Below are 10,858 nucleotides of genomic sequence, written 5' to 3'. Positions count from 1 at the left end.
AATTATTTTTAATTTTGACGATAGATGTATCTTGGTATCCCAAAGGATATTTTTGGCCGACAAATTTTTTTTGTTGGGGTATACTGAATTTTGATTGAAACATCAAGTAAAGCTCTTCTCATAGTCTACATTCAAATATATGGTTTTCTTCTAATTAGCACTTGATTGGTTGATTATTTATGTGGTATATATATATACATATAAATCATAATTGAATATCAACTAAAAACCTTTAATTACATGCCGTAAAATTATGTTTGTGATACCTATAAGTCTATAACTATGACAGGTTGAAGCTAATTTTGAATCAATAGACATAATAAGGTTTTGTGAATTATTGTATGTAATTGTACAAAATATTACTTATTTACTATGATAACAAATCATTAGAAAAATTGCAACTATACTATATAAGCAGAAGATGTTAAGATGTATGGAATATTGATACAAGCAACTATAGATTTTATTTTTATGGATTTTTCCCTTTAATATATTTATAAATTAAGAAAAACTTTAAATTCTCTTATGTTATACTTAACGTGCATATAAAATTTATACCTTTCATACTAAATTTCCATCCCTGATAGTTATAAATATACAACTATTTGATGCACCTTATAATGCAGTCCGTAAAGTTGCGTTTAAAAAACCATTAAATTAAATATAATGTCATACTTAATTAACAAAATAATACGTTTTCAGTTTTTGACTAATTTTATTTCACGTTCTTGCAATATGCAATAACTAGACTAATACCCGGTCAGTAATCGGGTTACCTAGTAAACTTAAAAGTCTTTTACCCAATAACAAATTTAGGGTTAATATCACAAATGGCCCCTGTGGTGGTCGAAATTAGCATTTTGCACCCCGTGGTCGATTAATGCTTCTAGATGCCCATATAATTTCATTTTTGATCACCGGAAGCTCTTGACTCAAACGTCCTTCCATGAGAAGTCGTTAACACCATTACGTGCTACCCACGTGAGGGTATATCTTTCCTTTTACCTATAAAACACACCAAAAAAAAGAAGACAAAAACCCTTAATAAAATACTAAAAATTGTAACAGTCTAAACGTTATCGTTACTTTGCGGCGATACGAGGCTAACGAAAAAATTTTGTGCTACGGGTCACGTTCGATCTTGGTTCCACCACTTCATATGATGCCGGTATAATACCTCCATCCCAATTCCCACATGATCTGAGCACCCTGAACGATCGAACCCGCGTATTTAATCTTCATTTGTGAGTCTATGCTTCATTGGTAACGGATACCTTAAAGGAATTGTTTTATGTGTCAAACATAGATCGAACTTGAGACCTTAAGGTTATCAAGTGTTTTCCTTACCGGTGGGCTAACTCTTTATTGGTAAATAAGTAATGATGTATATACTTAGAATGAGTGAATAATAAAAATCCTTCTTTCTGATGTAAGTATTTTAATGCTATTTCAAACTATTTTCAATTAGTTAGTCATTTTTTTTAATAAATGTTGCTGGTGAAGAGTTGAAATGAAAACAATTCACAAAGCTTAGCTAATTTTATATGCTTGAATTGTGATTATAAAATGACTAACCTTCAAATCAAAGATCTAAGTTGATTGAATCAAACAAATTAATTTAACATGTTAGCATCCACATCATCTACCTAACCCGAGTATTACTCCATGTGCTTAATAGCTTTCTTTATGTTTTATTGTTAGAAATGCTGTATATATTATAGCCATTCAAGACATTGCTAAACAGTTTCATTTTAGTTTTCATGTCAAAGCTATGCTACATCACTTATACAAGTATTGTTATTTCAAATGAAACGAACTTCTTTTTTCTTAGCGAAGTTAATTATTATTGATGATATCACAACATAATTTACATAATACATATCACAATATATAAATATTACAGCATATTATACGAAGTACGTATTTTTCCTTTCCATAGCAATTAACCACCAACACCTACAATGAAGTGAATCCCTGAAGCAATCAACCACTCATAAAGTATCTTTTTACCCACAACAATGAGCTACTTGGAGATTTCTTCTTTTCAGACCGGTTTTATAAATTTTTTTACTTGTACATAGTCTTTCCTTTGAAACATCTTAGGAAAGATGTTTGATTGACGGGTTTAATTAAGAAGTAAGAATAACAAAATGGGTTTAATTATTGTTTTGTTAATGGTAATTAGGTTAATATATTACTAGACGAATGACCACGCGATGCGGCGGTGATGGTGGTAGTGACAAAGGTGTGACAACGGCGGCAGTGGTGGTGGCGATGTGCGGCGGTGACAGTGGTGGTGACGAATGTAAATTAATTGATGTAAGAGAGGTTAATATGGTTATTTAAGGGTTGGAGGATCTATGTTGTAATTTATTTCATTAAGGTATTATAAGTAAGTAAGTGAAGATGTTTAAATTAGTAAATAAAAAAAGGGGGTAATACGGTCATTTAAAAATCTTATATATATATATATATATTGTTGGTAGAGCATAGAGAAAAAAATAAGAAACAACTTTTAATCCTAACCATCTAAAATCATAAACCCTTTCATCTTAGCCCTTGAAATTCAAAATCAAATTTCTAAAAATATAAAAGTCAAAAGCTAATAAATATAATAACTTTTCAATTGTTTTAAATACTGCTGTTCAAATTTTTTTATTAGTTCAAAAATACACGACAATGATCAATGCATAACAACATAGTCACAAATCACAATCTCATAAATTGCATATGATTAAATCTTTGATAACTTATGGTAGATTTGAGCTTATCATTATAAAAAAAACATAAACACATGTTTCTCAAAATAACTTTAAAAAATACTAATACTTAACTTTTTAATCTCAACCTTACAATGACAAACAAAAATCTAAACCTCGACATAGTATTTACATTTGAAGAATTTTTATAAAAAATGACCAGTATATATAATTTTAGTCCAATACAAGGATGTTTTAGCTAATCTAATTTTAGTTCAATACAATATATTTTAGCTGTCTTGCACCTAAGCTAGGTATAGAAGCCTCTCACATACTAATATTTTAATATTTATTGTATGATAAATAAGTGATTGACCCCATGTTTTTATGGATTAAAAAATTAGCATGTATATATATTGCTGGTAGAATATGAGATGTGAAAACAAATTCAATATCGGAAATCAAGAATCAAAATCGAAAATTATAGATACTACAGTTATTGAATGTATAAATGCGATACGACAATAAACATTGGAATCGTACCTCCACAATGTACAAAATGGTTAATGATTTATCAAAATATCTAAATTTTGACTTAAATCAAATTTAATAATGATGATTATAAACTTTACTTATGAAAACGGGTGAGGGTGATGACGGTCCACTTCACCAACTATCGACTTAAAAAAAATTTACTACACGAATAAACAACTTTATATACAACAATAACTAAAATAAATACAAGTATAATTATAATATAATTATAACAAGTTTAAGCTAACTGGTTCGGGTTAGCGGGTTGAAAATATTCAAACCAAACCCAACTAGATATCAAAATCGACTTAGAAATCTCACCAAAAGTTGTTAACTTGTCTACTTGAACCAAACCGCCAACACACAAAAAATATCCAAATGCCTTAGTATTGGGTCAAGATTGGGTGGTTTGCATATCAAATGGGTTGATTTTGGGTCAGGTGAATCAAATGGGTTGGTATAAGTATCATTTAAATTTAAATTTTTTTTATTTGACGGGTTGACTTTTTAACCCAAAAATTCAATCTGACCCCAACCCAAAAAAATCAAGTTGGCGGGTTACGAGATTTCATAACTTTAACCCAGTTTTTTGATTCGGTTTCAAGTCGAATTTCCGGTAAAGTCAAGTATTGACAATCTTAATATATAATAACCCCACTCTATATATATTATATCGAAAAATGTACAAAAATAAGTTTACTAGGTAACCCGGTCACCGACCGGGTATTAATCTAGTTACTTAAAGAGGAAGGAATAATTTGCTTTATAGAGTAGTAATATAATATAAATATAGAAGACGAAAGGAGTGAGTATATATCACCATGTTAGTAAGCCATAATATTGTGCCAAAAAGAAAAAAAAAAATTGTTAAAGCTCAAAGCATGTTAAAAGTGTCAAAGTATAAGGATGGTGTTACCATATGCTAAATTTTGTCATGGGAAGATTAAACTTGTCCCACTTCACAGTACAAGCTTCACAAAGCTTTCAAACCATGCCGATTTTTCTTTCCATTGTCATCACCATGCCGATTTCCTTGCCAATGTTACATGACAAAAGTTACCAAAAGCTTGAGAGCAATGACGGAGATACCAAAATAAAAAATTGCACAGAGTCAACTACTAATTGATAACTCGCAATTAGAAAAATTTATCAGGGTTCCGATCTTACTTTTTACATTTATAGTTGTAGATTATTAAGGGATTTTTGAGAGTCATTAAATTCATCACCGGCAAATTCTTTTTATTTTTTATTTTTATAAATTCTATAGAAATACAATTTTTAGTAACATAAATACATGTATTCTTATGAATAAATATGTATAAAATAAGTTCGACTCTCATAGACACATAAAATGCCAACTATAGCAATAGTCATATAACAACTAATAAGTTGTGATTAAAATTGATGTAAACTTCTAAACCACAACTATTAGAAATTAAACTCTTTCCTTTTTTGTGAATAGCTCAAACGTCAAAAACGGAGTTACCGGTTAGAAATTCTTCAAAAACTACACATAGTCAATTTTGGTTGTTGAAACTAAAAAAAAAAAAACCTGGACAACTAGTTTATGACCCTAATTAAACCGTGTTTTATTTTTCTATATTTAGGTATGTTTCATCAAGTAACTTATAATTTAAAAACTTATGTGAATAAGCATATTATGCTATAATATATGACTAGATTTTATACCCGTGTTCGACACTGGACACAAGCTTAAGACATTATCAATATAATATTTTCATACATTTAATTCATAAAAGATTTTAGTTTCTAAGTTGAAAATATACGCAAAAAGTAAATGTTTAATTAAAATGTCAATAATGTTATAAAATAAAAAAGCAAATTAATGTAACAAATGGACATTAGAATCATGTATTTCCCCTATTTAGTAATTCCTATTATGTTTAAGATAGAGATGTTGTATATCGATCTATGTTTGTAGTGTGCTTGGGATAAGATATAGAGTTGTTTGTATTAAACTTTAAATTAAATATCTATATTTATATAATGTATATTTATCTAATTTAATATTGTGTAAAGAGCCGATTATGGGATTATGATACATGGGTACTTGGGTACCTATCAATTTTTTACTTAATATTTTTTAATAAGGTAATGTTTATCTTATGGTTTTTTAATTTTTAATAACCTTATGGTCGACATTTATATGGTGTTTATATATTTATTTAAATAATAAAAGGTCAATATTGAAAATTTGAGAAAATCGAAAAATGTGCTTAGTTTCAACTTATGAGCAACTGTCATTTAGTATAATAAAAAATTGCCAAATAAAGCTTATGAGTTTCAACTTATAAAAATCATAAGATGAAGCTATTATACATAAAAAAAAAAACAACCTAAATTAGCTTATATATACCAACTATTATTTTTATTAAAACAATTAAATTAATGTTGAAACAATCAAAGTATTTTTTTTTTAACATTAAACTCAGGAGTTTATTAATATGAGCTTTAGTAATAAACCAATGAAAGCTAGTTCTTTTGAGTTTCCTGAAAGCAAATTCGATGAGAGACTATTTATTTGAGAAGATGCAATTGTTCCTATTTTTCCCGATTATCTAGGTGGTATATGTGAGAATGACAATCAAAGTAATTTAGTAATTATAAGTTTAAATATATAAAATGTCCGGAAAACAATTTGATGTTATAAATTGGAGATGAATTTGTTTTAGTGTTAATAAAAATATTCTTTTTACATTGCAAAATAAACACATTCAAAATAAACATTGAATTTAGTCACGAGAGCAACCAAACAAACATAAATCCATAAACACGCATTCAATTACCATTATTTTATCACCTTATTTACTTAACATAAAATTAATAACATTAAAACATTTCTATATTGATTTGGTATGGTGTAATGTTGGATTGTTAAAGACAACATAGAATGTAAAGTCTATACATATATCTTCAACTTACATCACACTCAACAAAACATATCTCCTTTTTTTACACCTTACAATAAAATATTTCACATTTTCACATATCTTTTTTTCTCTTTATCTCTCTCTATCTCTCAGATTCTCTGCTCTTGTCTCCCTTCTCAAAATCTCAAAAACACACACACACACACACACACATTTCCCTAGGGCTTCTTTCCCTAACTCCCATTTTCTCCATTTCAAAATCTTTTAACTTTTTATACTGTATTATTTTTTTTTATCTTCCCTAGCAGATCAGCATTCAATTATTATTTCATGTAAGATCCACTTTTTTCAAGATTTTAAATTTATTCATCAACTTCAACTCAACATAGTACTATTTTATATGCTTTTTGTTTATTTTTTTTATTTGTCTAAAACCGCGTTTGTTATTTATATTGAATTATTAGTGTTATTGCTATGTAGGTGTTGTATGTTTTTATATATTTTTTTGATTTTTTGATATGTAATAATAATATAGTTATTATTAATGGATGGATAGAAATGAGAAATTGTAATTTCTAAAATTAGTAGATCTGTTTGTGCTTACCATTATAATCTTTTAGGAAAAAAGATGCCAATAATATTTCTTACTACATATAGTAATTATAATATCGAAATATATATATATATATATATATTTAGATATTATATTAATTATTATAGTATAATAAATATTTATGTAGTAGTTGACAACATATATGGTTTTATTATTATTGCCTCATAAGTGTGAATTATTTTGTTATATGTTTAGATTGAGAAAACCATGTTACTGCATATAGTTTATATAATTGTTATATGCTAAATGCAATATTGTTATTTTTAGTAATTTTAATATGTATTCTGCCAATGCGGAGTTAGCTCACTTGGTAGAGGCTCATGTCGCAAGTCCAGGATTTAATCCCGGGCGTAAGTGAATTAGGATTATTTGGGGTAGTTTCGGAGTAGCCGAGTAGATTTTGTCGTTCAAAAAATATATTATGTACCTTTATGATGATATCTTTGTTGCTGATGGTATATTGATCAAATGAGTATGTTAAAGGGAAAAGCTTTTTTCGATATATTGAATGATTTATTGTTTGTGAGCTGTATTAGTTTTATTAATAGTATGAACATAATGAGGTAAGGATCTTTAAGGAAGTTGCATTGATGGGGCTAACTTATTTTCTAAATTGGTCGTATTGCAGGATTTGGTGCATGTATCATTTGACTTAAAGAATTTTGGACGATATGATTGAATCGGGGTTCTTATTTGTAACTCATGATAGAAGGCTGAAGGGTTTTTAAGCATTTTGTAAGTGTTTAAGTTAATCTATTTATATGTAAGTTCTGGCCATAGGAAAGGACTGGTAATCGATCCCAAGTTGTTAGATGGGTTCACATCATGGCACTTGTGAGATCGTCGAATTGGACGACGAGCCTAAGTTAAGTGATAGTTTTAAGAAAATTCACCAAGCAAAGGTGAATGATAAAGGCAAAAAACCTCAAGGGGGTAAAACTATAGAAGATGATATCAATAAGCTGTTTGAGGGAATAAATGTAAGAACTTCGTTCCATGGTTTCACTCACCCTGATGAAATGGGTGGTGTTACGCCAAGAAGAAATCCATCAAAGAAACCAATGAGGATGAGTACGTCATCTACCTCTGGGATTGGATACCCTGAGCCTGTATCTCTGAAGCAGGCTTTACGGGGACTTTGCATTTCTCAAGCATCAGAAATGGCTGCCATGAAAAGGTTATCAAAGGTTCCCGGTTCTCCTGCTCTCTCCGACTCTGGGAGGCTACCAAATGTGTACAAACCTATTAAAGCAAGTGAATGTAGTACTTCTGTACCTGAAGTTAAAGAGCTTAAAGTTGGTTCTGAAGAAAGCACATCGATGTCTTCAAGAAAGACACCTCAGTACCCGCAAGAGCCCAAGCTGAAGTCATATAACAGTAGTCCAATGTCAACGAAGAAAGTGGGAATTGCAGTTCGGCTGAATCAGATTTTACAAGAACCAGAAACCGGGGATGATCTATCAACGATTGAGCCTGTACAAGAGAAAAAGGTTGTTTCTTCTAGTTCTAGATCTAGTAATATTGCTGCTGCTGAGTCTTCAAATTCAGTTACAAATTGTTCCGAAGATATGCCAATTAAGTCGGTGAATAAAGCAACCATGAAGTTGAGGCGAAAAGGGAAGCTGCAAAATGTCCCATCATGTACTTCTACCAGCAATAGTAAGTTAGTTAAGTCAACACGAGTCAAGACGGTAATCAGGAACAAAAACATCGTGAAAAAGAAGTCTAAGCAGGAGTCACCTTCAACTAGTATGGAAAATATTACGTCAGTTACAAACACAAGTCAGCCAGTATGTCAAAGATGTCATTGTGCTTTAAAGGATGAACAAAAGGAACCGAGTTCACCTCCCTGTACAAGTACCAGGAGCGAGGTTCATTATCTCAAGAGGAATAATGGTGTGGTAAAACATGACTCTACCCTTACAAGCTGTGGTACAAATGCGTCTATTGTATACAGTAACACGATATCAAAAAGTGGAGATAAATCGGAGTTCACGCAAAGTTCAAACAGCAGTATTGGTGAATATAGTAGTAGCACGAGTATTAGTGAAGATAGCAATATGAGCAGGTGTAGCATTGGGAATAGGCCTCATATGTCAATGGACATGAGATGGCAGGCAATTCAAGATATGATGAAACAGAACGGGTTTATGGGACTGAGACATTTTAATCTCTTGAAGAAGTTGGGTTGTGGTGACATCGGTACAGTGTATCTAGCTGAATTAGTGGGTACAAACTGTCTGTTTGCCATAAAAGTGATGGACAATGAGTTCTTGGAGAGAAGGAAAAAGATGCCTAGAGCACATACCGAAAGAGAAATTTTGAGAATGTTGGATCATCCTTTTCTACCAACTCTTTATGCTCATTTTGTATCTGAGAGCCTATCATGTCTAGTTATGGAGTATTGCCCGGGTGGTGATTTGCATGTTCTTAGACAGAAGCAACCTGGCAGATTTTATCATGAACAAGCAGCAAGGTAAGGCATAATCATGCATTCATTAGCTGTGTTTTCATTTCTCTATTCATATTAAGTTTTCATTATACTCAAATATCTACACCGTTAGCATAAAACTTATGTCTCATTTTTAACGGGTAATATAAAAAAAAGTATTAGCTGAAGAAAATGGTTGGTTGAACAGTTGGAAGGTGAACCGAACTTTATCAAAATAGTCTCCCTAAGTTTCATATCTTTCTGGAAAGGATTACTGCCTTGTTGTAATACTATACTTTGTTGTAATCATTTTTGACAGGCTTATTTCTTTATATTAAATCTATATGTTTTGGACAAAAGATATTTGGGCCTACTTAACTTCCCTCAACTCGTTGCAACTACCTGTTGCATCCCATACTTATCCTGACCATTGTCTAATGGATTTTGTAGTTTAAATGTTGATAGTTTCACTATGAATATATACGAAGCACTCATTTGTCAATGCATATTGATTAAGAATAGGAACCAGACTCATATTTTATCATCAAGCTTAACGGCAAACCGAGATTTTGGAATTTTTAAAGTAACTTGATCAGAATCTGCATTTAGAATCCAGTTGCGTAAAAAGACTAATTTTGTACATTTTTAAGAGTTATGCTGCTTCTGTACTAACTTGGACTCGATGCATTCACAGATTCTATGTTGCTGAAGTTCTTCTTGCCTTGGAATACTTGCATATGCTTGGAATTATATACCGAGACTTGAAGCCAGAAAACATTCTAGTACGGCAAGATGGTCACATAATGCTCACAGACTTTGATCTATCTCTTCGTTGTACTGTAAACCCCACTCTCCTGCAATCGCCTTCATCAGCTGCAATGGAGCCTCCAAGGATGTCAGGCCCGTGTGCTGGTTCCAACTGCATAGACCCGTTCTGCATTGATCCCTCATGTAAAGTCTCGTGTTTCAGCCCTAGAATTTTACATCCACACAGAACAAGAAAAACTAAACCCAACCCTGTATCACTTCACAGATCGTTACCACAGCTTGTGGCTGAGCCGACAGAAGCCCGTTCTAACTCATTCGTGGGGACCCATGAGTATCTTGCTCCTGAAATCATCAAAGGAGATGGCCATGGAAGTGCTGTTGATTGGTGGACATTTGGCATCTTCCTTTACGAGCTTTTGTATGGGAAAACACCCTTTAAAGGTTCAGGAAATGATGAGACGTTGGCCAATGTGGTTCTACAGAACCTTATGTTTCCTGACACCCCACTTGTAAGTTTCCAAGCACGAGATCTTATCAAAGGGTTATTAGTAAAGGAGCCTGAAAACCGATTAGGCTCACAAAGAGGGGCTGCTGAGATTAAACAACACCCTTTCTTCGACGATCTAAATTGGGCTCTGATACGATGTGCAATTCCACCAGAGGTGCCTGAGAATTATGATATTGGTTTGGATAAATCCATGTCAATGGAGAAAGCAAAGAGGTACCTGGACTACAACGGGTCTGCAGGAGGGAACTTGGAATTTGAGCTATTCTAGCACAAGGGAATCATATTTGTAGGTATACTATGAGTTCACTTGTCTTCATATTTGTGGTCGAGGACGAACGATGGTTTCGATTCAACTAGAGTAGTAATGAAATGCTTCCCAAAACATCAATATACATGGGTGGAATAAATGCATTC

At 31.7% G+C, this 10,858-nt stretch overlaps 1 protein-coding gene across 2 annotated transcripts; it reads left to right on the top strand.

Annotated features, from left to right (window-relative positions):
- The first annotated feature begins 6,311 nt into the window (after window positions 1-6,311).
- Window positions 6,312-10,764, top strand: LOC122602619 (serine/threonine-protein kinase D6PKL1-like). Of its 2 annotated transcripts, XM_043775225.1 has the most exons (4): window positions 6,312-6,456; window positions 7,366-9,213; window positions 9,863-10,119; window positions 10,202-10,540. In XM_043775225.1, exons 2-4 carry the CDS (start codon window positions 7,550-7,552, stop codon window positions 10,447-10,449), a joined length of 2,169 nt encoding a protein of 722 aa, XP_043631160.1. In that variant the 5' UTR covers window positions 6,312-6,456; window positions 7,366-7,549; the 3' UTR covers window positions 10,450-10,540. The 2 variants fall into 2 exon arrangements, with proteins under 2 accessions (XP_043631160.1, XP_043631153.1); XM_043775218.1 differs by having other exon boundaries at window positions 6,323-6,456; window positions 9,863-10,764.
- The last annotated feature ends 94 nt before the right edge of the window (window positions 10,765-10,858 follow it).

Source organism: Erigeron canadensis, chromosome 1 (assembly GCF_010389155.1).
Source record: "Erigeron canadensis isolate Cc75 chromosome 1, C_canadensis_v1, whole genome shotgun sequence".
Taxonomy (NCBI): Eukaryota; Viridiplantae; Streptophyta; class Magnoliopsida; order Asterales; family Asteraceae; genus Erigeron; species Erigeron canadensis.
Note: the sequence above shows the minus strand (reverse complement) of the source record. Positions and strands in the feature narration are given on the sequence as shown.